At 41.0% G+C, this 26757-nt stretch overlaps 1 protein-coding gene across 1 annotated transcript; it reads right to left on the bottom strand.

Annotated features, from left to right (window-relative positions):
• Positions 1-534: 534 nt before the first annotated feature.
• On the bottom strand, positions 535-26757 carry LOC121304939 (RNA-binding protein Nova-1-like). The gene is made up of 4 exons (XM_041236381.1): positions 26453-26757; positions 18602-18745; positions 8657-8823; positions 535-2700 (listed from the first exon to the last, which is right to left on the bottom strand). The coding sequence occupies exons 1-4, from the start codon at positions 26613-26615 to the stop codon at positions 1678-1680; spliced, it is 1497 nt and encodes a 498-aa protein (XP_041092315.1). The 5' UTR covers positions 26616-26757; the 3' UTR covers positions 535-1677.

Here is a 26757-nt window from a genome sequence, read left to right as displayed (position 1 = left end):
GACGTTTTCCGATGCCTAACTGAAATTCTGCAGCCTTTTCATGCTGTTTCCAAGTTTCTCAGCTTCCCTTTTTCATTTACACTGCCTTGCGTTAATTCCCTGTCCATCTCACTTCAAGCTTCGCTACGCTTTCTCTATGCTCTACTGCACTATGCAATGCTTTTATCATGGCACGGCAGAGTAAACCAGAAGGCTATAAATGTTGCAGTTCCAGTAATGTATAGAAAAGTCCTGGTAACAATATCTTCAATTCAGGCAGATAAGCATTCACCAATGTGTAGAATATTCTTATATAAAAGCCAGTGTGCAGACTAATATATCTAGGGGCAATGTGGGGGGATATGCCATTTCACCTGGTGATCTGAGCTTTAACGATATGCTACGGAAGATAGTGTTATGGGACCAGACTCAGTATGAAATCCCAATATAGAATTACCATTGGACCAAGCATTTTACTTTTTCAATTTTTATATATATATATATATATATATATATATATATATATATATATATATATATCAACACACGGCGCATATATAGAAATATATAGAAATGATTTCCCCCCTCTAAACATATAAGTTTAAGGTGTAAGCAGCACAGCTTTAGTACGGTTAAGAGAACTGATAAACTCCATAGTTATCTAACACTATAAAGGGTATTGCATGTACAACTACCTCAATCCATCTGGCAACACCAGGAGAACCAAGAACACTCCTCGACACCAACCTAGCAAATGCCAACTCGCCGCCTTTTTTTTAAAAAATGATTTGGATGCAGTTTGATGCATTTAAAACAAAAAAAGGAATACATTGAAGCCCAATAAACAATCTTTGTATACAATCAACCTGAAATATCGGATTTGGGAACTAAAATTGAAATAATGTTTGCATGTAGTGGTGGAATAATAATACCAATAGTGATAATAATATTAATAAACATTCCCCTACAAAATGCACGTTCTGGAAAATGCATAGGCCAGTTGTTCAGTCAACTTTCCAATGGTCTCCTTGGAACATCTGCATTTTAGTTAGGAAACAAGTGTATTTTTCAAGCGTGCCATGTCTGTGCAGTGTGTACAACACTACAATTTATTTTAGGAACTTGGGGACTAAGTTCCTGGACTGCTGAGGATTAGAACCACTGGCCTAAGCTGGTTGGCATTTGCCCACCCAAAAGGTTGAGATAAGAAATTGCGGGTGGAAAAATGGAGGATTGTCCTTCTTTCTCGAATCACTTGCCGTCTTTACGGACTCACAAAGGGGGAGGGAAGGAGAGAGGGAAGGAGGGAGGGGAAGGGGGTTGTAATAGAGGGGGCAGAGCTGGAGCCAAAAATCGCAAGCTGCAGCAATAAGGACACGAGGGGCTACGGGGGCTGGAATTTCTCGGGAGGCAGAAGAAAAACTCTGAGGGGCTGAATACGGCAGCATGCCAGTTTACATTGCCGTTCACGACCAAAAAAAAACTAAAAATCCTGTCAAATTCCAGGATTACCACAACAAAAAAAAGAACCTAACTATCACAGTAACAAACCCATATTTACATATCACACATTTGTTCCGCTTGCTTTGCCGTCAGAGCTGTGTTTTTTCTCCTTGAATACTGAAACGCGAAACCAACTCAACGCTGGAAGATGCCGATTTCGATTTGAGGAATTCCCCCCCTTCCCTCGTTCTGGCTCTAGCCCACTTTCTGGGGGTTGGTGGCGCGCACGCCCTGCTCGTAAGTGATCCGCTGGCTGATGAGATACTGTGCGGCTTGAGTGGCGGCCGGAGAACCGGTGATGGTGACTTTACGGTTCCTGGTGCCGGGGATAAACTCCCCCTTTTTGGAGATCTGGATGCGTGCTCCCGTCAGCTCCTGATACTCCACTAGCGTCTTCCCTCCTTTCCCAAGGATGGCTCCCACTAGGTTTTCTGGCACGGCAATCTCCACCACATCTTTGGCACCTTCTGCCAGCTTCTCAGTTGCCAGGAAGGAGCTCGCCATCAGGGGAGAGGCGGCGTTTAGGTAGCCGTTGGTAGCTCCCGTCGCAGCAGCCAGGGACCCCAGGGTGAAGCCTCCTAAGTGGCCGGCATGGTGGCCGACGCTGGTTGAAGCGTCGCTGGCATAGGAGGCCAGGAGGTTGGCAGCGGCCGCCGCAGCGGGGTTGGCGCTTGCCGCCACTGCTGCCAGCACCCCGGAAGCTGCGGCTGGGTTCAACCCCAGCCCCAGGGAGTTGGTATTGTAGCCGTAGCTGGCCAGGGTGTTGAGGGCCGAACTGATGGTCAGGAGATCGTTCCCAGAGAAGCTGGACATGGTCGTAGGGAAAGTGCCCACTCCCGCCAGGCTGGCCTGCCCCAGGAGGCTGGAGGCCGTAGCTGCCGCTGCGGCCGCTGCTGAGGGAAGGACCTCGGTGGAGTTGGCGTACGGGGAGCCCGTTGGGTTGGAGTTGGCCACCGGGCCGGAGATGTTGGAGTAGCTGATGTTCAGGCAGCTGCTGCTCTGCGGGTCCTCCTGGATCTTCTGGACGATGATCTCCACGGCCTTTCGGTTCTGCTCAGGCTCGCCGCTGATGGTCACCACGCGCTCCTGCAGGTTGATGCCCTCGGGCTTCTGGGAAAGCTGCACCCAGGCGCCAGACTGCTCCATGATGGCCTTGACGGTGGCGCCGCCCTTCCCGATGATCAGGCCTGCCGTGCTGTTGGGGACGATCAGCTTCGCCTGGGGAGCGGAGACAAGGAAGGGCAGGGGAGACAAGGAAGGGCAAAAAAATGGGTTACCACGATGGGATTTTTATTATGTTTAAATAGGTTCAAGGACAGACTTTAGTTATGACTGTTTTGACTGGAAGTCGCTTAATTCACACGGCCCCGTCTACTTTCTCTATTTATTTAAGTGCAGAGAGGGCTGGCGGAGTTTGAAAGGTTGAATGAAATGAGGAAAGTTGTTCTGTGCCGGAACTTAGGGTTCTCCAGGCAAGCTCAAAGCTAAGTGAAGGCAGGTTTAGAGTGAAGTGAATTTGATATAGCTTGTAGGGCCAGTGAGAATGACAGCAAACCCCCCCAAAAAAAGTGTACAAAAATGTACATTTAAAATGCAATGACAACCGAAGCTCCCTTTAACTGAAGCTGTTGTGCTGAATCCGGAAAGCTGTCTAGCTAATTTAAGACCTGGCACAGTGTCTACAATGATGTTACTTCAGTACAGGCAACTCTTTTTTTATTAAAGGTTAGCGACCAGACTTTTCAACCTCCCATTTTTTTTTGTTATCACTAATACATTGAAAACAAAGGAATGCATTCATCTTTAAAGTGATCTTCTCCTGTCCCCTTTCTCGACGGGCCAGTTGGTCACTGGCTACCATCAAATAAGACTTGAAACTCACCCATTATTTACCCCTTAGTATTACCCAGCTGTCTGTTGATCCCCTCTGGAGGTTACTTCTAATTTCACAGCCAAACAACCTGCTTTAAAAACCCAACTGAAACTGGGAATCAAATCAGATGCATCTGTATAAAAACACAGGCGACTACTGTGGCTCAAACCAGGTGCATTGCCACATTTCAAAGAGAAAGAAAGAGAGAGTAGTTTTGAATTCAGACTGGGTTGTGAATCACTGGATAATACAAAGGGACTCCCCATGAAAGAATCAGCTCCCATGGGGCCAGCGTTGCCGTGGAGATGCAGCCACACCATTCACCAGGGACTGAAAGAGACCAGGAGCGGTTCAGAGAAGGGAGGGGGAGGGGGATAGAGAGAGCCAAAATGAAATGGGGAAACTGGATGAAAAGAATACTAGGGAGGAGGGGATAGAGACCCATACCCAGTAATCTTCAGTTGCAATCGTAACACTGTCTGTAGTTTATCATGGTCAGACTGTTGCGATTGTCCTAATCTGATTTTTTGAGGGGTCTACCAATTTCCGTGCCATGCTGTCACACCTCATTTTCGGATCTGAACTCCTCGTCCCTTTTAAGGACAGTCTAGACCCGTCTTGACAGCTGGGGAGTGAGGGGGGAGGTGCAGTGGCACAGAAAATGAACTTTACATTCAATTTAAATGCTAGAGCCGGTGAGCCAGCACTCATGCACTCTCCTCTCCTCCCACCCCCTGTATCACTCTGCAGGGATTAGGGGGGGTGGAAAGCCATTTTCCTACATCCTTTGTGGGGGGTGGGGGAGCGGGGGTATTTGTAACGGGAGGAAAAAAGACCATGCATTTGGAAAAAGAAACAGACTTGAAGCCTCATTCGGAGTAAAGTATAGTAATAATTATAATAATATTATATTATTATTATATAATGCTCCTTTTATAAATATGGTATGGTTCGTCAAAAAAAACCGTCATAACTGAAATAAATAACTGACACATTATGAAGGCGCATTTGTCTTGTCAAAATTACAGACTTTTTAGCCAGCATTATTTAAGAACAAATGCACATACTCATGTTCCCAGGGATATAGGGTTTTGGAAAAGTTAGCTGCATATTGTAACAGAACTTAATGTGAAACAAAAAGAGCTTGACTTGTGAACTGTACCACAGTGTGATCGATTTCAGCTCCATGTTGTTATATGGGTTTATTCAGCCAGGTTTAATATCTCACAAGGCTACACACCAAAAGGAAATTCTCTTAACGCTCCAATCTTTTTTTTTTTCTTTTTCAAATTTTGTCCCGCCCGCCTCCTCTTCGTATTCCGGTGTGCTTTTTATATGCACATCGAGCGAAGTTGGCTAATCAATGAGTGTAATAATTTGCATTAGAAATTGATTCATTTGCTACATGAGGTAACGAGTTGCCGGGACCAGCACTTCCATTTTAGCCTGGCCCTTTGTCCTGCGGTTAGTTATGTTTTGGACCCCTAGGAAGCATTTGTCTTTTATTAAAACAGAATTGTTGTTTTTTTTTCACAGCGATCAGACTTGAGGACTTCATTCCCTCCTATAGAGATAAAATCAATCTAAGATAACACACACACACACACACACACACACACACAACACAACACTGGGCTGTGTTTGTCTCTGAGCTCACTTGTGAAGGTCTACTGTACTGGCAGTACTGGTGATGCTAAATATAACTGGGTCATTCGTAAAGCAGGGAGAAGTGGCTCGAAACGAAGTGGTGTTGTTGTTGTTTTGCAGCGCGTCCTACCCTGTGTAGGGTGTATTTATACAGAAGTCATGTCTCTCAGATTTCCTCTAAACTCTACTGAGTGAAACGGGCATCTCAAAGATAAAGGCAATGGTTGTTGTTTTTTTTTGTTGCATTGTTTAAAAGGAAGGTATATATAAATACTGACTAGATTCGGCATCACCCTGTTATATTTTGCTGCTACACTCCACTGATCACTCTGAAAGGCTGAATGAATGTTGCAGATCGATTGGATGAATCCACTCAAAAATACCTGGGTAGCGGTGGCTACTTTCAAGACGACAACGCAGCACTCCCCCATGCCAGAATTGCGTTTCACGTGAAGTGACAGCATATAAAAAGGGAAATTGAATTCCCACACGCACTGTTTATCTGCAGCTGAATCCATCCAATCCTGCTACGAGCTGAAATTACCGTTTTAAACTTGATTGATCATTTTCTATCAGTTGTTCAGCTGGTAACAGCCTGTGTAAACGACACGTGCCAGAGGTCCGTCAGTTAATAGAGGGGATCTTGTCTTACAGGATCGGATAGGTTCTGCTACAGTAATAATTAAGATTGAGCCTCTGTTTAGAGTCTGCTGTATCTGTGTCATCTGCAAGTTAACCTAATGCGTGGAGATTTTCCCTCTTGTCACACGTCCTGGGTTGCTTTCCTTAGCTTTCTTCAAATTAAATCAATATCTGGTGCACTGGGCAAGGTGACCTTCTCCCGACAACTAATGGATGAGACTGGGAAAAAAAAAAAAAACACATTTTAAGCACTGCAGCCCCATCGCTAGCCTCTGGGGAAGGAGGGGAGGATGGGGGAGTCTTCTTTTCAATTTCAGATGTTCTATCAATTTTCCCGATGTCACTTTTAATTTACGAGGCACCGCAGTGCGTGCTCCATTTTCTGCCTGGCTTTATAAATTAGTTTCTGTTTTAAGTTCCAGAATGTAAAATGGGACCTGCTTTTGGAAATTGGGAACGCAGGTTAATTAAATAGCAAACCGTCAGCCGTGGTGCAAAGGGGCGAGATGGAAATTGGCAGAGCTTGAAATTGATTATTATTATTATTTTTTTTTTTTTATATATATATATTATTATTTGCTCCTGGGGTGGCTTTCTGTTTTTTTTAATCGCTATTTATCAAAATTGGTTACTTTTGGGGATGCAAAATAAGCACCACTCAAAACCAAATCATGCACAGAAATAGTGTGCTAATTACACAGTACAGAAATGATGATGGGACCATGCAAACAGTGTTTAATGCAAATATTAAACTGAAAATATATTGAAAAACACATAGACATGGCATATGGGTGAATGTATAAGCATTTAAATTGCATATCTTCTTGTAAATGCAAAGTGTTATGTATTTAAGGTTGTGAATATATAAAATATTAGCCAACCAATCAAGTAGAAATCATAAATTCTGACACAGTTGTGCAATACAAAATGTTAATGAGACAGATTTTTTGCATTTGCCATAGAAACAAGAATCCAATTACAATATAAAAGCTAGGAGGAATATTTAAATGTGTCCGTCAAAGATCACGTTGCAGGTAAAACCAAGAAAAGAAAAGAACATGATACATCGGTTCAAGAAACTAAAAGAGCTAACACTTTATTCTCAAACCCTTTTTTTTACATTTATTTTTTTAGGAACAAGATCCAGAACAGAAACCTCTTTTGTTTTTTTCCAACACCTCGTGGGCTCACAGTAGCTGAAATGAAGTGAGCTTCCAATTTCCTTTACATTTGTGAACCACTTCCTGTCGCAACCGGGAACAACAGGAAGTAGGAAGCAGGTGTTCTGAGCTGAGGGACAAAGGTTGTAGGAAGCAAGGGCTTAATGTGTTATCAAACAGGAAGCATGGAAGACAGGGGGAAACAATGTCAAGGGGGGAATAAAGAGTTCTGATTTAGCAAAAAAGAACCCTAATTAACTACAGACAGGAATGCAAGTCTTGTATCTGCGAGTCACACAGAAGTAACAATAACGCTAGTTACTTGACAGATTGGAGAGTTTTTGTATTTTTTAGAAACAGTTCAAGTAATTTTTTAGAAACAGTTCAAGTAATTTTTTAGAAACAGTTCAAGTAAGTAAACCTACTGTGAGTGGCTTTTAAAGGGATAGCATAGTTGAATTTCAGCATTTTGTTACAGGGTTTCTGACTAAAATTGAAAAAATGTGACATTTCGAAATCTAACATGAAAGACCACTGTACTGCTATTATGGTCTGCGGTAGACTTTAGACTTTGTAGTTTCTTTGATTACATTACACACAGTTTTATATATATATATATATTAGTCAAATCTGCACCCACAATGGTATCAATATACTACAGTATACAGTATTCCATATGGGTTCAGCTATAGATCATGAAACGCTTTCTCAGAACATTAATTATAAGGATTTGAAAGAGTTTGATCACGTTTTTATGTTAAGTATTTCTTACCACGTACCAGCACTCTCGCTCAATAATACAGGATGCATTCTGTTAACTAAATATACCTCCTTTAATTACAGTCGAAGCTGACCTGCTAACGAGGGTCCTAATATATATCCATAGATGTATTTGCTTTTCTTACTAAAAATAACGACGAATCAAAAAAAGAGAAAACAAACCAAGACCATCTGCTTGAGTCTCCGGCAGTTTTATTAAAACGATAAAAGACACATCAAACCCTCCTGTGACATTTCCATTAACCAGAGCGAATAAATAAATAATCTGTGTGATAAATCGCCAGGCAGGGACGCTTGGGGCCCAGTCCCGATCAATGAAGTATAATCAGCTGGCCGGCCGGTAACAGTGTTCTCTTCGAGAGATGAGGAGTCAGATCATTTCATTGTCTGATCGACCCCTCTCCCTTGAGACCCTGAGCTCTACAGCCGAGTCGTAAAAGAGGGAGAGCCTGGTGTCGCCCAGAGAGCTCTCACACTCCAAAAAGTTTTGCATCAAATTTTGCTTCATAAAGTCGAATGAAGCTCGTGGAATAATGTTACCTTAACCTGCACTGGCATTCTTGATGTGTATTCTTTGTATACAACTCTAAGTCACCCTGGGTAAGGGTGTCAGCTAAATAATAATAATAATAATAATATAATAATAATAATAATAATAATAATAATAATAATAATATCGAATTAGATACCGCTTGGTAGTTTTCCATATAGTTAATACAAAACTGACACAAACTGAAAAACCTGACATTTCAAAATCTAACAGGAAACACTACTGTGCTGCTATTATGGCTTCCGGCAGACTTCTGCGATATCATTTTGTAGTTTCTTTGATTGCATGATGTTAAATAAAGGATCAAAATTATTTTTATTTATTTATTTTAATCCTGTCTCGACCTCAAAATTATAGGTCATGCAAAACTTTTGGCCACAGCTGTATATATACTCCAATCCTAGCCTTTTGACTTTTGACGTGTCGTGGAATACAGAAGCCGAAAACACTTTGATTGGTTGAAAAATGCTGAGCTTTCTGTGATGAATCAATGAAATAAAGACGGGGGGTTGGGGGTCTCACCTGTTTGATGCGGTCAGGGTTCACGGTGGTCTGTGGCTGCAGGATGCTGACCGGCTCACTCTTCTGGGCGCTCTGCGGCATTTCGCGCACTTTCTCTGCGATGAAGTTGTGGACGCCATTGAGAGCCTCCACTGTGCCCTGAATGAGGCAGACTCGCTCCGTCGTGCCTGGGGGAGAGAGGGGGGTGGAGAACAGGCAGCGTTTGTTATTGAGAGAGAAGCCAGATTCTTTCGGAAGAATACATCTGGGTAGCTTGTGTATTTGAATCAAAATCCATATGCCTGAAATAAGAGGAGGTGCTTTTCCATAATCCTTTCATTCTTTTCCAAATGAATCATTTGTCAAACAGAATTTCGTTTTCTTTCTTTCTTTCAACTTTAATTTTAAAATGTTAACCCTTTAAGGTACAAGAGAGACAAATAAAAACGATGCTAACTTTCTTATTTTTGTAATGAGGTGCGTGGAACATGGTTTAAAATTGTCTAAATTGTCAAGTTTCCTCATGATATAATGTGTCTACAATAATGTAACTGTGGGTCAACTCACTGTGAACTGTGCACAGCCCACTCAAGCAGACATTCGTCTTTTAATGACAAGAGCTTAGGGCACTAACTAATAAAGCTTCTTGCCAGCATATAAAGCTTGACCGTTTGGCGAAAATCAATCAGCTTGCTTGCTATTAATATTGTGAAAATGAGAAGTCTCTTGCCTCCCGTTTGTCAGAAAGCTTTTAGAGCTAGTGACAGCTGCTGTCCCGGGAGTGATCTTGCGAGAAGGGAGCGAGTGCGCTGTGGATTAACACAGAGTCCGACATTGTCTGGCTTTGAGAAGCAGCAAGCTGTGTCTACAACGGGCAAGGGCACCTTTTATACGAGCGTCCCGGGGAAGTGTGCCCCCTCTTGGAAAGCTCTATAACCGCATGTGCAGAGGAGCCTGGCTCTTTTGGTTAAGATGCTTGCACAGACTCTGTCTAGTTTACATGATCAAAAGGGATGGTTCACAGGCTGTGCAGATTGTAATAGTGCACAGGATTGTCACCGCACTGTTCCGAATATAATGGGATCCAATGGGAACAGGTTTCTGTTCATTTGGTTATTGCCACATTCTGGTTAATATCAACCGCAGTCGTACACCCAATTTCAGCACCCCTTAATATTATTTTGGCAAACAAAAGCATTGTAAGGTTTGCATTTAAGTCAATACCTGGTGTGCAGGGTGTCTCGTGCCGTTCGAGCGAGAGGACTGACTGCTCAAACTGTGTGAAACAGCATTTCTTATACAATGAGAGACCCTGCACACGGCATTTTAACTTATTATCAATCACACGAACCAAGACTGTACTCGGGAATAGCTTGAAAAGATTTATTTCATTATTGTAAAAAACATAACTTTGTATAACTTTTTTTTTTTTTAAAATACGCTACAGCTTAGAAAGATTGCCAATAAGTTTAAACACTCCCATTAAGAAATCTCTTACAAGCACACCAATTAGATACATAGAATACTGTTAACAAACAAACACAATAATTCTTTTTTTTTTTTTAATGGTTTTACATTAGACGGCGAGACAGTTTGTTTTTTTTGAAGCGGGCTTGTGTGACAGTACTGCTGCTCCGTTGCCCCTCTCAAGGTTACACAGAGAGACAGCGAAGCGGGGGTCTTCGCTGTCTTGATGTTTTTGTCACGCATGGCAGAGCTGTCCGCTTTGCCAGGGGCAGAACGCAGTGACTCGGAGAATTCTGAAAGGTGAGGCAGGAATATGTCACGCCCTGTTAGGAGTTTTTTTTATTTTTTTATTTTTTCTGGCTGCCAAGATTTTTCGTTTTACCCAAATGCAGCTGTTAAACACATTTATTTTCTACTAGCCCAACATAGCTTATAAGATTATTAGCATTATATATATATATAATATAATATTATATAATATATATATATAATATATATATATATATATATATAAAATGGGCACATACAGACGATGCAGATACTACCGGAGTGTATACGATAAATAGCTATTTATCCCCATATACAGCAATGTTATTTTATTTTAAAATTTTCAATGAAAAAAAAAAAAAATTTGTCCAAAACATTTCCTGCATGAAAGGGCTGAAGAATAGAGGAAACACTTTGAAAATAAGACCCACTGTTTCTTTGAAGCAAAATGCAAATTTTTTTTAGAGGCATATCCTGGACCTCTTTGCAGGTCTCCTTGCGGGGTGGAAAGGGGAGGTTCGTTCAGTTTCAGACCAGAAAGGGTTAAACACGCTTCCTGGCTGCAATCGGGTAACGCCTGCGTCCTCTTCCGAAGTGATTTCGGTTTTCCAATCCACCCAAGTTGTCTTTAATAAAAAATAAATTTAAAAAAACAAACAAAAAAAACCACACTAATATATCAGCCTACAGGAAGAGACTGTGATTGTTTTACTGGAAAGCTACACAACGCTGTGAAAGCGTTGCACAGTGAAAGAGACGCAAGAATACGAAGCCATGTAAACATGGCAGAGAACTCTGAGAAGCCTAAAGATCACGGTTAACTGAACTAAGGGTCATCTCTGAGGTACAAACGAAAAGGGACCTCTGACTGGCAATTGTGGAAATTTAAACTCTACAAATCCTACAGTCATCCGACAGGCAGCATTGATAACATTACTGTTATAGGATTGACAGCCAGTTAATACTGTGCGGCGATTGGAAGGTCAACATAAGATGGAAAAATGGGGGATTAGATTTAAAACCAGGATCATTTACTGAAGGCATATTGAAATCCCTGGGACACCTTCCAAAAAACAAAAAAAACGATCCAGGGAGACCATGGGCAGGTGGCAACCCTAATCTTAACTAACGTATTCTTGTTCTGATTCACGTTTTAAAAATTCCAAAGTCAAAAGCAATCCTGTGGCCTGACTAGAGCCCTCTAAATTAATTCGGTAGAGTGTAACCGTTAACCTGTCCCCCCCTGCAACACGTCCACTCTTGAGAAAGAGTGCCACACCAGGAACGGATATACCAAGCCACTCTAAACAAGAGGAAGAATAAACGTTGCACTCAAGAAAACTGAATAATACACCCAAGACTCTCAAGCGGAACCCTAAGGTGAAACTCAGAATTCAGCAAGGATCCTCTCCAGCACAGACGAAATGCTTTTCGACTTAACACTGTTTCTTTCTCATACATTGTAGCTGTTAAGTATTGTTAAGACTGAGCAATACAGTACGCAAAACTCCCAAGGAGACCAACAAAGAGCTGAAGGAAATAATGAATTCTTTCTTAGTGCTGTCATCCAGTTAGATAAAGGCTCCCCCCCCTCCCCCTCCCCTTTAAACAAACACAGCAGCAGCAGTGAGCTTCATTCAGTCTTGATTTCAAATGCTGAGATAATGCCGTCACCATGGCAACTGGGCCTTCTGCATGTAAACAGCTGAAAAGATGCAGTCTCTTTCTCTCTCTCTCTCTCTCTCTCTCTCTCTCTCTCTCTCTCTCTCTCTCTCTCTCTCCTCTCAATCTCACTGACCCAGAATTATTTTAACCCTCCAGCACTGCATTTACACTGCCAAGTGTGGCATTTGATCACTGTGTCCTCTGGTCCTGGTTTCTGTACTGCACTTAAAGTGATTTCTTTCAAGACAATAACCCACCCTTGTTTGTAATGGATTACAAATCCCTGTAGTGTTGAGGCATGACCTGGTCAAGCTGTGGCCCAACCTGATATGAAGTAAGATCTCAATAAAGTGCCCAGGCACTGTATGTAATTCAAAGCTGTCAGAAGCAGCTTCAGCCCATGCAGTGTCGTGACAGCGGCTCTGGGATTGTTGCCTGGCTGTTTCTTTATCTTTGCCTCCAGGATATTCAAACAAGAAGGCCCGCTGGAAATATCCAGTCCAGCATGGCTCAGTCTGTGGGGCTGGCTAGCCGAAAAATTCCGAAACTGGTTTTGTGGGTTTGTTTCCAACAACTAAACATTGGGATTGTTTTCCCAAGAGGAGCTTTAAGGTCGGTTAGGAACACAATAATCCTTCTTATTCCTCGCTTTACGTGGATTAATGTGTCAAACACCTGGCTTTCTAAACAGTCTTTTTAACCAAGACATCTTAGAGCAGCTGCAAACCGAAGATTGAGGCATTTGAGCAAGTGGCCAATGCGCACTGGCTCCCTGGTGTGGAGGTTGGAAATCAACGCTGTTAGCTGTCGACACTTTGACGACGTCTGCCAATATTTCCACAAGTGGAAGAAATTCCAAGGGCATCAACTGGCTATTTGCTACGATTAGCATCCATCGGTGCCCTCTATTTGAGGGAATTTACTGCTTGACCACCAAACTGCCTCCCCCATCCTAGTCCCTCAGCTCTAACCAGTAGAGCCCCACTGCTTCCCTCCTTCCCAGTCCCTCCTCAGCTCTAACCACTAGAGCCACACTGCTTCCCTCCCTCCCTCCCAGTCCCTCCTCAGCTCCACTAGAGCCACACTGCTTCCCTCCCTCCCTCCCAGTCCCTCCTCAGCTCCACTAGAGCCACACTGCTTCCCTCCCTCCCAGTCCCTCCTCAGCTTTAACCACTAGAGCCAAACTGCTTCGCTCCCTCCCAGTCCCTCCTCAGCTCTAACCACTAGAGCCACACTGCTTCCCTCCCTCCTAGTGTCTCAGCTCTAATCCCTAGCCCACCCTGATTCTGCCATAATTAAAGAGAGAAGCAGACTGTCTGTTTGGAGGAGCCGCTCCGACAGCTGAGGGCTTTGGCGGCAATCGGGGAAATTAATCAACCAAACGGCTCTCAATTCAACCGGGATTAGAGGGGAGGCAGCTGTGGGCTGGGTCAAGCACCGAGGGACTGGGGACGGGGACCTGGAATTACCCCCCACCCCCCACCCCCCCTTGACTATTGCAAAATGATTTGTATCGATTAATTGGGAACACAGGATTCGAAACACCTGCCATGTCAATAGGGTGTAAGTAGGTGAGGCGTTCTCATTACGGATCGCTCATGTATTAAGGTCTGTTCTCTAGACCCGCAAAGATGATGGTAATGCTTTGTGTGCAAGCTGCCATTGCTGTGGCTTTAGACCACGAAGCCTTTAGGTGTGGCTGAGTTCTGGTTCGAAGTACCTCTGGGATAAATACAGAAGGCGTTTGACAGGTCGAAAATATTCAAAATGATATTGTTCCCTATTGCAAGAACTTAATAACTTTGTGTTTTTTTTCTTTTTTTTTTTACTGCACAGTTCCCTGATTGCATCTCTGCATTCAGCTTCCTGCAGAATAATCCGCACCCCCCCCCCAACTCGATCACTCTCGCTCGCACCTGCTTCATGCTGCCTGAAGGGCTCCCGGTCTTCTTGCTGTCACTTTGATTAGGGCCCCCAAAGGCGAGCGAACACACAGCCTCACAATGCTGGCTTTGTCTCCTGTAAGGCAGCTCTCTTCTCCTTCAGTCCCCTCTCAGCACATCTCAAAATGCCCCGCCAGCACGCATGCTGTCAGAATAGTGACCTGTTATTGTAAGACAATTTTACCCTGTTTTTATTTAAACAGCTAATTTGGGGTGCTGGTTGAACCCGCGGCGACCTCACATGGGGACACATACAAAACTCTTCTAGTCTTTATATATATAGGCACAAATGGAATATAATAATAGCCTCATATGAGGATGCTATTCTTTCCCCTACCTAAAGCAATGGAAATGAATTGAAAACATTTTCAATATAATATTTTTGTTATGTTTCCATATTCAGTATTTCATGCAAAATAAATCTTTCATTGCTATTTTATCATCTTTTACAAATCAACATTTTATTATACATTTTTAATCAAGGTTATATATTTATAGTGGCAATTTTTATTTTTGGTAAGGCTTTCTTTTGAGTGGCATAAATAAGTATTTATTTGACATTCAAATAATCATTTGCTGTTGCGAGTTAACAAACAGACAACAGATATGCATGCATGTGTGTATCTATAATTTATACTGCCCTTGCAACTCATATTTCATATGCATGTGAGCATATTTATCTCATGTTTGGTGCTAATTGCTCATTGGGCAATAGGTTGTGAGTCTTAAAGAGATGGATGAAATATTTACTAGTTTTCTTAACAACAGAAGTACAATGAGTGAATCTAAGTAACTATCTAACAGTAACTGCATTGTGGATGGCTTTAAGGTTGATATTGTTAGGTGGGCTGTCTATAGAACCACCCCTCTCGCTCTCTGCAGATGGTACACCCCCTCCTCAATGATGAGGTCACAATGTCAAAGGCTCCATTGTCTGTGAGTACAAGACCATTGTTCCACTGTGTCCTTTCCTCTACCAATCAAACGCGCTGTATTTATTAGTTCTATCAAAACCTTATAGATTATCCACCAGAGGTGGGGTGGGGGGGAGTTTCTGTTATTTACACGCTCGCTCGCATGGAAGCTGAAAGACCGGTTGCTCGATTGTCTGATTGCTTCAAGGCAGAGGCTGGGAGGCGCTTGCATCAGCAAAGCAAGAAACGACAAACACGTTGCGTCGCTTGCAGCTGGAAAAGCCTTTGTTTAGCACCAAAAGAAAATACTTTGACACAGTCCCACGCACAAATTAATGACAGTAATCGATATAAACAAAATGACTACTGTGTTATGCTGCATTTCTATGTAGTTTTACTTGAAATGACATTTCAAACACTAAAAATCGCATAACGTGACATAGATACATAACAAATTGTATTATATTGCAGTAGTCTGTGTCATGATACTGCATTAGTTTGCTTACATCACTGTTAAAATGCATGCGTTTAATGCATAAATGCATAAAATGCATATGTTTTTTAATACAAGAACATAATTACATACTGCTACAGTGAATTAGCTGTTTCTCTTCTGTACTGTTCATATCTGAACCGCACTCATTCTTCTGGGAATAAATTGGGAAAAATAAAATTTGTACTTAATATCTCTACTACAAGATCTCTCAGGAGTAAAATAAATCTGGTGGTGCCCCATCAGATTCCCATATTAAAGAGAGCAGAGGAAACACTTGTGCACAGTAGAATGTGTGTGGTTTTATTTCAGACCTCACTGATGCACCCTTTGGATTCGTTTATACATTCTGCAATCTGAAGGAACACAAATCATATTTGCCAGCGTGTTTTGAGCAGCGGTCGTTCGTATATACAGTATTCAAATCCCAGTACTAACTTAACAATGTGTTAAATGCTGTGGTTGGAACTGTTTGTACAGCTGTGTGCACATGTATTAGGACACACCCCATTGCTTCTGTTGTGATTTGTTGTGCATGTGAAATCAAACCACTGGAACTATTGTTTCTATATCACTGATTACTGAGCGGAAATTTGAAATTCATGCAGGTGGGCATATAAAGGATATAAATGACAAACCTTGAGGAGGGCTAGTAAGCATCTACTCTGCTGTGTAGTTCTCAAAACCCCCCGCTGTGCTTCAAAACAAATCTGTTAAGATGTCAACCTTTGTCAAGGTTATTAATAAACAGATTGCTATTGTATTTTGACGTCCGTCTATTTTAGGCACTATTATAATAAAAACCAATTATGACACTGTTCCTCGGGGCTACTGTAGCGTAATTGTGCTCTGCATTGCAGTAGCAGCAGAGAGTCGAGGCATAGAAGAACAGGATATATCTTTAATGTCTAGAAGAGCTTTTCCAGCTATCGCCCACACCTTGATTCCTACCTGCTCTGTGAATCTATACTTAAAGGAGGGCTGTATCATCTCTGAACCTGAATTTAGAAACTCGATCAGCACAATGACACAAAAAATGCTTCTCGTCAAAATGTTGGCCACTAAATACAGTCTTTTTGATCAGTTTTCTTACATGCTCAGGCACACACACACACACACACACACACTTAATCAACAGCGGGATGGTCCAGTCTTCCTGTCAACCAGGCAGCATGGGGGATGGACAGCTGGCTATCAAGTGTGGACGGGGAGTCGATTTCGTTGACAGCAATGCTTCGAGATAATGGCGTTTTACTAACCTCGCAAGCCCACTTTGCAAAATATAAGCTTTACGCTGCAGGTTTATCTTCTGAAATGTACACCAGTATGTTTTTGCGTGTCAGAAACACATCAGTAAGAAATAACGCATTAGACTAACGTGATATTTCTTCTGTGTGTTGTATGGGGGGGAGGTTACTAGGTGAATTCTGATGTACCTGATATACTGACAGATTAATGAGGGCTCCATTGAGGCCACAGAGAGCGTTTTAAAAAGCTATCTGGGCGTGAAGATTGAACACTATACAAAATGACTCTAAACACCAAATGCAAAAGTAAACTCATCTTAATAAACAATCTTAATAAACGATCTTAATCAATGGCTAATTAACTCCAGCAGTACTTACAACCTTAGATCTCTGTCTGTTTTTTTTTTCAGTGCCGAGGGAACTTGGGGGGGAAAAAAAAAGACATTCAGCTTCGTCTTGGAATAAACTTCAGGATGATCTGAAACTTACCGCCCCTATACCTTTTAAGAATTCAAATACAGAATTTACATCTAGGTAGCTGAGAAACGGTTTTGTTTTGGTCAGTGCTCCTAAATTTCTTCTTGTAATGTAATTTGTGTTGGTTTTTTTAGATTCTTTTTTTTTAATAATATGCCACCTTACTGACCAGGTCTCCCTTGAAAAAAAAAAGATTTCAAACTCAGCAGGACTTTCCTGGTTAATTAAAGGTTGGATATTCTCAGCCTAAACTGGAAGGAGATTTTATCCTGTGTTATAAAATTCCAAGGTGTGTGCTGGAAGAGAACATTTGAAAATAAACCGTCTTAGACATTTGCTGTATCCCATCAAATTCAGAAAAAAAAACCAACAAAACAAATAAAAATAAAAAAAACAATTTAGGTCCAAAATATTACAGACTTTAATCTTTCGGCCAAAAAGCTTAAGCGATAAGCAGCTTAGCACGGGAGAAATCAGTAATGTTTGTAATTCCCAAAGGCCTTGTCTGGGTATTAAATACTGAAAATGCAAAAGCTTACAGATTCTCCCACGATGCAGCGGGAGCGCCAGGTGTAACAAAAACAACACCAAAGTTGAGTGCAAAAAACAAGTCCAGCATCCCACCATTCATGGTACAATTTCACTGCAACAAACAGCTTTCCTATTGCAGTCACATTTATTATATATATTATCACGTGTGCAAATGGTAATAAGGCAATAGCTGATCGTTTTTTTTTTCTAACCTGCCGTTTTGCATATTTAACATGTTTTGGTCAGATGACAATAGAAAGAAAGCGATGAATTGTTTATTGTATGTTTGACAGTGTTCGGTGGCTAACTCTCATCGAGTTGACAGTGCGTGAGAAACACACTCACAACTTGATTAGAGGTAGCCTCTGAATCGTTATAAATACACAGTAAATTCTCTCAGTGATTGTGTTGTTATATACAGTTATTTTATGGGCTTTAGAGATGCTACAGAGTCAATGAATCTGGTAACCCTAACCCTACTGTATGTGTCTCTATGAGCTCCACAATATGGCTCTTTTGACTCCAAAGTGGCGTATCCCATTCAAGGATCTTAATGGGTTTCAGAAGACTACATGGGTAGTCTCTGGTAGAAGCAAAATTCAGTCAACCAAGATTGGGTTTAACCCATTCAACCTTAACCTAAGCTGTATTTTTGTAATTTGATACATTCTAAATCAATATTTCTAAACATTTAAAAAAAATAAAAATAAAAAATAAAATAAATAAATAAATAAATAAATAAATAAATAAATAAATAAAATAAATAATAATAATAATAATAATAATTTCTTCTGGCAACAAACTGCTGCATCCTATTTTAGAAAGTAGCCTGTCCTCAAATGAGGTCTACACCAGCTTGGTTAGCCCCAGTGTATATAGATAACAAGCTCAGGTGTGTCTTCTTGAAGTCAAAGTGAAACCAGGAATGGATCAAAGTGCTGTGCAATGGGAGTCCCTCTTACCTGGGTAGAAGTCTTTGGATTTGGAGAGCTTGATGGTGGCTCCTGTCTCCTTCTGCAGCTGGACGATGGTCTGCCCCCCCTTGCCGATAATGGACCCGGCCGCGTAGCTGGGGATCAGCACCTTCAGGAAGTATTCACCCTCCTCTGGAGAATGGGAGAAACCAAGAGAGAGAGAGTCAGAAGGGCAGGGGAGGAAATCGGAGCTGAGCAGATGTAACGGTGGGGCGGAGCGTAATGCAAAAGAGCCGAGCTCATCTGCATTCGTGGTTATAGAGCTTTTAACCTCAAATAACCGACAGGGAACAGAATCCGTAACAGCAGTGCGTCACACAGCATTGCCCGTTACACAGAAGAATGGCGAGCTTTAGTAAAAAGGACTGCTGATTTCTACCTGACGTTAATACCTCTTGTCTCTTATTGCGTGAGAAACCTTGAGCAGTTTGGTTGAAGCTGAGCAGCTCAAACCGATAATGAGAGATACCCCACCTGCTACATAGTCATGTGTTATGAACTACAAAAAACTTCTAGAACTGTGACCAATGTAGTTTATAGGGCATCTGCACACAAGATAAGCAGTACTGGTTTTCTGATCATGGTGAGTTCTCCTATACTGCTAATCTATGCAATCTATGAGCCAGTACATTTGCTTTACAGAATATGGACCCTTCAGACATTCTGAAACGTCTTGAAACTTCTAGAATCCTGTTTTTTTTTTGTTTTTTTTTTCATTAATCTCATTTCACTCTACTTTTGTTAAACATAGGAATGATAAATAGGTCAATAAATGGCTGGATTAACACTGAGCACAGCACACAGCGCATTGAAATCAAAAGCAGAATTTTTCCAAAATGCTTAGAATTCACAGAAGTATGGAATACAGCTTGCTCCTATTTTAGGGCTACAGATTGTGATTTAAATATTACACAAGAGCTACTGCAATGTATTTTCTTTCATATTGTCATTTATTTATATATTTTTAAATCCACATTTTAATTATTTGCTGCTCCCACAGCTTATCTATGCATCCATTGACTGGTATTTGTGATTTAGTTTATTGCACGCTAGTAGAGAATTATTGATTAATGTTATTTTTTGTGAATATAATAATAAAAAAGATCTGCCAATGTTCAGATCATTACAATAGACCCCCCAACCTGAATTGGTGATAAAGGCATGTGGCAAAATGCTTTGGCCCTTCTGTCTATGTGTCTACATAGAGACTGCTACAGTATACCAGATAACTGTACTGGAATATAAAACAAACACACAAAAAAAAACCACGCTACTGCGGTAGAACAGTTTAAAAATAATAATGACAGACCCAAAGGGATTTCATAACCTAGCTAAAAACAGCGTTTTCCCTCCCCGTATTAAATAGTCTGACACCAATTCTTCCCCAGACCGTGTGCGGAACAGCATGTAGCAATCAGAACAAGGCCACAGCGAGGAAGGAAATGGGGCAGCGCTTACCAAAGGATAAGACTCCTCAAGGTGAAAGAAGAACTGGGCTGCTTAGCGAAGAACCTGCATGAAACCGCCCGGAAATAACTAACGACAACGTCTTTTTTAATGCCGTCAAAATGACATGCGTTCCTCTGAAAATCAGCGTTCCAGCTTCAAAAACCTGATGTCAAAGCCCCTTTTCGGTGTTTTTATTTATCTTTTGACTCGCTGGTATCTCAGATACTGTGTCGTTGTTGTTGTTTTTTGTATCAGTCTGTGGTGCTTGGATCTGGGATCAGGGGGGGCTCTTCTTTTCTAATTGCCAGCCATGTGATACATAAATGAAATCAAATGTCAAGATAGAAAATGCAACTAAAGAGGGGGCTGCGCCCCTTATTTTTTCACAGGATTACACGTTAAGGACATGTATTAAGTAACACCATTTGAAATCCTTAAATATTATAAATTTCGGGGGAGCTCCCTTATAAAGTGGCATTTTTGGACACTAATTTTGCAGTTTTCCCCGTGCATTTACCGTCTACCATGGTTTTTACCAGACCTCTCTGTGCTTTACAATGCTTCCCTGTGCTTTACTAGACCTCTCTGTGCTTTACAATGCTTCCCTATGCTTTACCAGACCTCTCTGTGCTTTACAATGCTTCCCTATGCTTTACCAGACCTCTGTGTGCTTTACAATGCTTCCCTGTGCTTTACCATACCTGTCTGTGCTTTACAATGCTTCCCTATGCTTTACCAGACCTCTCTGTGCTTTACAATGCTTCCCTATGCTTTACCAGACCTCTCTGTGCTTTACAATGCTTCCCTATGCTTTACCAGATCTTTCTGTGCTTTACAATGCTTCCCTGTGCTTTACCAGCCCTCTCTGTGCTTTACAATGCTTCCCTGTGCTTTACCATGCTTCCATTGTGCTTTATCACACTTTGCTGATTATACTATAGGAAACTTTATACAGGGACATTCTAGCTCATGTGTTTCATTTTTACCTCTTACATCATTGATATCTTGGCTTAGTATTTTGGCAAGGCTCAGGAAACATGCTACTCATCTAAGGTGCCCCTCACAAAAAAGTGACGTCAAATTTGGATGAGCCTATCAACAGCTTGTTCAAGCAACGTGGGTCTCTCTTGTACCGAGGCAGGACAAGAGAAGCGAAGTGGGATTGTTTTGCACGCTGGAACCCAGCTGAACCCAGCATTCCTTTGGCATATGTGCAGTTGGGGCGAGCAAAGGGGAGGGATTATTCTGTTGTTCTCTGAATTTTTAGTCTTTCATTAAACCACTCAGCTTGTTTTAATCTCATTAAATGTGGTCCTGAAACCCCTCCGCCCTGAAACCGTGCCCTAGTGAAACCACGCCGTCCTGAGACCCCTCTGTCCTTGAACCCCTCCGTCCTGAAACCGTGCCATCCTGAAATCCCTCCGTCCTGAACAGCTTTTCCTTTGAGTTCCTGGTAAATCTGTGGAGTGCATGCCTGGCACAGCTGACTCGTTCCCCACCGTGCCACTTCAGAGCCCACTGTTAACACTGAGAACTTAACATTGCTTTCATTAAACACCCCTCTCTGCTCTGTGCTGGTGAAGCTGAGAAAGAGAAAGGCAGGCTCTTGTACTCTCCGAACAGCCTCCCTCTGCTCTGTGGAGCTGGAAACCTCATATATAACCTCAAATATACGCACTGCTCTGTAAATACCACAGATTGCAGGCTGGTTGGCATGTTTTCTATGACAACGTGGTAGCACAGCACACAATAGGTCAGGTTACCAAGGAGCTGTTCGGATAACAGAGTTTCATGCTTTTCTCGTGCTGGTGTAGTTGACTGCCGTACTCAAGTGCCTGGTTTCTACAGAGAGCTGTTGACATCCTGCAGAAACGAGTCAAAACATCCTTTTCCTTATTCCCTCTACGGGATCTGCCAGATTCCGCACTGGAATCAAAAATGTGCCTTTATATAGATACTCGACCACATAATTCGCTTTAGAACAGCCGCTTGTCAACATGTAGAGGTGGTGTAGAGAGTCAGTATGGATGAGAGGGGGAGGTTGAGCAGTAGGGTCAGCAAATTATAAATACTTTCACTGTGGTGGAATTTACTCACAGGGTTTATGTTTTTAAATACATTTTTATATCAGGGGTAGAAATTCTGTTGCATTTGGTATTATCGTTGCAATGGAAACCAAAGTATAACTTCTAAAACTGAAAAATTTTTTTTTTTTAAAATAAAATATTATATATATATATATATATATATATATATATATATATATATATATATATATATATATATATAAAATATCAAAAATCAATTTAAAAACTTGCCACTCTGATATCTCTCTGCCCCTTCTCTCTGAACTACAGCGTTTCCATATCCCATTTTGAAAGAAAAGTCTAACTTTCAGCTTTTTACAAAAGACTGGGTCACTCGTAAAAGAGATTTTGGTGATTAAGTGGATGTTTTGTTGTCTTCTCCTTGGGTCGGTCTGCCTGCCACTGGACCCACGCCCTGAGCAGCTTCGTGATCTGATGAGGAATATTTATAAATCTCACCTGATACTGTCACAGGTCTTGTGAGGAAGGGTCTGCGTCATTTAAAGACAGAATTACAAGAAAGTGTAACGAATCAAATACAGAAAAAAATGTACTCTCAGCTGCAACTTTCAATTCAAAATCTATAGATCGCTTTATTTTATTTTTTATTAATTGCATTTTTGTTTTTGTTTTGTTTTTTTTAAAGTTTAACCATTTTTTTCTTAGCTCAAACTTTTCTGTTAATTAAATTTTTTTTTTCTTTTTTTTTTTTCCTTCTTCAATTTAGTTAATTAACCTATTTTCTAAGCGCAACAAGGCAGCTGAAGCCACTTGGCTTCGCCTTGCAGCAAGCCCAGGGTGTGGTGTATTAGAGTATATCTCAAACCCTGAAATGCCTTATTGCTTACCTATACGGTACCAGCACGAATAATGCCAACAACAAATGATTCACAGCAACGCTAGGGGTGGGGATTGTAGTCGGACCCTCTACTTAGTAAATATATTGGTATCCCTAAATAGACAATCGTCTCCTGTTTTAAAAATATTCAAAATATTTCAATAAGCAAGACATCTCACAAGTATTACGGTACCTCAGAATGTTTCTGATATTGGGAAAAAATATGAATGTTTCGAGCCGTGTTGGAATATTTGTCCCAGTAATAACATACAGTCATAAAATATTACAGTACATTATATTATGCTGGTATCACTAACTGTAAAGGACGTTGCTGCAGTACTCAGACCATCCCACAGTCCTCTCTGGTGCTGAACCTGCCAGCTAGCTTTATATTAATGTGCTGCAGTGATTAATCACACAACCTGGCCAAGGGTAATTACCTTCTCCTGAGGACGGAGAGACTTTCAAAAAAAGAACAGAGAACAGAGGGGCTGCAGTGAGGGACACTATTATTATTATTATTATTATTATTATTATTATTTTATTATGTGGTCTCTATAAAGTTTAATTTTAACCTCATGACTATACTGCGTAACAGTTTCTAGCATTTAAAACACATAAGCATATTCATATCATTACTAATATTGATATTATTAATATTCATATCAGTATTAATTGTATTATTATTATGCATTTGAGATTTAATAACCTCTGCTATGCACTTGTATTTAAAAAAAAGCTAAATACGATCATGTAAAAATAAACCTGTTAGTGCAAGTAATAAGATTTCAAAAAAGATATTTTTTGTCTCCAAATACATTTCAAGCAATATTTGTTTGGATACTGTGTTATATACTATTATATTATAATGCATTATATTATTTGTCAAACTGTAATGTTGTCGTACATAAACTGCTATAACATTATTGCAAGATTTATGTATAGATAGAAAAGAAAAATATTGAAGACAAAAATAAATTAGCATTCCCGCTGTGCACTTCCTACTGTACAAACACTAAAGTTAACACCTATTTTAACAATGTTTCTCTCTCTCTATTCTACATGCACGCTAGACAGAGAGATATTTATCTGACAAGCATATCGAAAGACACAGAGACAACAGATGGCTGATTGATTGACAGGTGCATAGCTGGCAGAGTGACGGACGGATAGATTGATTTAGAGTGACGTTTAAGACTGACGTACAGACAGACAGCTGACATTCTGAATGCAATAGTGCCTGAAAGGCGCAGGCAAAATTTATTTGATAACATTTCAGATCCATAAAATATCTCTGTGTTTTTAGAACATTCACCTGTAAGTCACTGTGCAACTTTCAAAGTGACAGAGCAACATCAGCCTGCCCGGCTATTAATAAAATAGCCAGTTTTCAGTTTAACTAGTATTTTTTGTGATTATTGTTGGATACTGATTCTCTTTGGATACAGAGATGTTTGCAGTTATTGAATTATCTGTACTACACACACACACACACGCACGCAATAATATAGCCTAACTGATTGATCCAATTCATTTTAAATGCACACTACGAGCAGATCGGAATCGCTCCATGCAGATGGCTCATAACCAAGGCCTGCAGTGGAGTGCAACCCCTGCTTTGATCACAGGCTGGCCTGGGAGTCTAAAACCCCAACTCCCCCCGTATTCATCGGAGCTGCTCCCAGCCCAGCTCTCCTGCAAGCCGCGCTGCTCAGCTGCACTATTCATAACCACCTGCAATCGAACCGTTCTTTCATCACACCCTGTGCTTAACGATCAGCTGGGTGAGATTTTTTGACGCAGTGTTTTAATATTTATACAGGGGTGGAGGGTAGGAATCGTATCGCCACGCTGTATAGCTGAGCTGCTATAAGGCAGCTGGGCAACAGCAATGGGTGCGTGCTATGATGGTATGCCATTGGTAGAATAGTACCACAGTTTTTTTCACATACTAATGGTCTCACAATAGCATGAACCGGTATGGCACACAGACAGCATCAGCACCACCATGCCTTCTTTGTTGACATTGCTCCAGTGGTCTGTCAACGGTTTCCTTAAACAGGGTTCCTTCTGGGTAATGCACTGTGATTATTTTTTTCTTCATTTCTGTAAGTGTTGGCTTTTATGTATCGTACACAATAAATTACTCTGCTTGTAAAACGGTACAGCATCCAATCTTTCTCTCGCTCTCTCGCTCTCTCTCGCTCTCTCTCTCGCTCTCTCTCAATTTTCAGAAGTTTCTTACCTAAACCCATGCTGAAAATATCACTTTAATATAAGCTCCCTGTAAAATGTAATAATACAAAAGCAAAACATATTTTATTTGAATTGGGTTGACATTTTTTTTTTTAGGTGCGACTTTCAAATAACCTCCTGTCGCTGGAGGTGTAGCAGAGAGAAAACTTCAAATAGGGAGGGCCACTTGTGTGCAATGCAAACTGCATTTAAGAGCATGTACAACAAACTGGAAAGCTAGCAAGTCCTGGTCTCTAGAGTTGGCTAGCATGAAATGCTTGCTTTCTTTTTGTGCTGGCAGCATTGGAGAAGGCTGTTAGCTTCTAACTTTAGTTATATATCTGTTTACTCTGTTTCCTAATCCAACCAGGCATATATTTATTGCAAGCTGATCCTGCTCATAATGCAGTAGTAAATACCGCATTTTCCATGTATATAGATATATTAAACATTATTATGCAATTTCTATGTATATATAAAGTGGAATTCCATTCGACAATGGATACATTATAATAATAATAATAATAATAATAATAATAATAATAATAATAATAATAATAATAATAATAATAATAAATGCATTTCCCTTAATCAAACACCTTTTTTTTGCCGCACACTGTATAATAAATATATAAAATATGAGCGCACTGTCGCTTATTGAAAACGGTCACGACAGAGTGTCTGGTCAGAACGCGAAAGCACAGACACGTCACCACTTGTCAGTTTATAATACATCAAAATAACCTCTTATTGGGTCACACGTTAAATTAAACAGACAATTAACAGAGTTCGTTGCGAATGTAATAAACTGCGTTGCCGTTGCTGGCTGGGTTTCGACAGCTCCGATTTCTAGAATAAAACAGCGGCTGTTTCCATTGCATTCAATGATGTCTTACATTGCAAACCTGAAATCTGCGTTTCTGTCACTGCATTGTTCCAAGCGTAGCATCTTCAAGTCAGCAGATACGCGGGGGGCATGCTCTATAAGGACGGGCGCATTTAAACGCCTTATAATTTATAAACGATCCGTTATAATAATAATACTACTAATAATAATAATAATAAGCTTTTGCGCGATGTATTTCATGATAGAAATAAACGGAGGGTGGGGGTCGAGTTAAATAACAGTGATGGGGTAGTTTGTTATTTATATACCCAGTTATGATAGAGCAGTGCCGGATGGTCATGTAACAGAACTCACTACAGAGCCCGGTGCATTGGCCGCCTTACCTCCGATGTTGGTCCGTTTGGTGCTGCTCGCTTCTGTCGGGGTCTCCAGCGGCCTCTTGCGAGAGTCCGGGGGATCTGAATCCATGTGAGGCTGCTGGCTGTGATGGTGAGCATTGGAAAATATCCCGTTTTGATGCACTGCTCCTCCGGTCATCATTTTCATGCTAGCTTCGCTTGAGACCGTATCCCAGAAATATTACAAAAGGGATCGCTGATGTGCACAGCAGGGTTTATATGTTGTGTTTAACCAACAACAAAAAAAGTAGAAACACACCCCCCCCCCAAAAAAAAAATTTTTATCTTCT

This window comes from Polyodon spathula, chromosome 40, assembly GCF_017654505.1.
Source record: "Polyodon spathula isolate WHYD16114869_AA chromosome 40, ASM1765450v1, whole genome shotgun sequence".
Taxonomy (NCBI): domain Eukaryota; kingdom Metazoa; phylum Chordata; class Actinopteri; order Acipenseriformes; family Polyodontidae; genus Polyodon; species Polyodon spathula.
Note: the sequence above shows the minus strand (reverse complement) of the source record. Positions and strands in the feature narration are given on the sequence as shown.

Coding starts and splice junctions, on each gene's coding strand:
- LOC121304939 (XM_041236381.1), bottom strand. CDS start 26,615: ATGAAAATGATGACCGGAGGAGCAGTGCATCAAAACGGGATATTTTCC. Junction 8,824..18,601: donor ATCCAAAGACTTCTACCCAG/GTAAGAGGGACT, acceptor TCTCTCCCCCAG/GCACGACGGAGCGAGTCTGC. Junction 2,701..8,656: donor ACCCTGACCGCATCAAACAG/GTGAGACCCCCA, acceptor TCCGCTCCCCAG/GCGAAGCTGATCGTCCCCAA.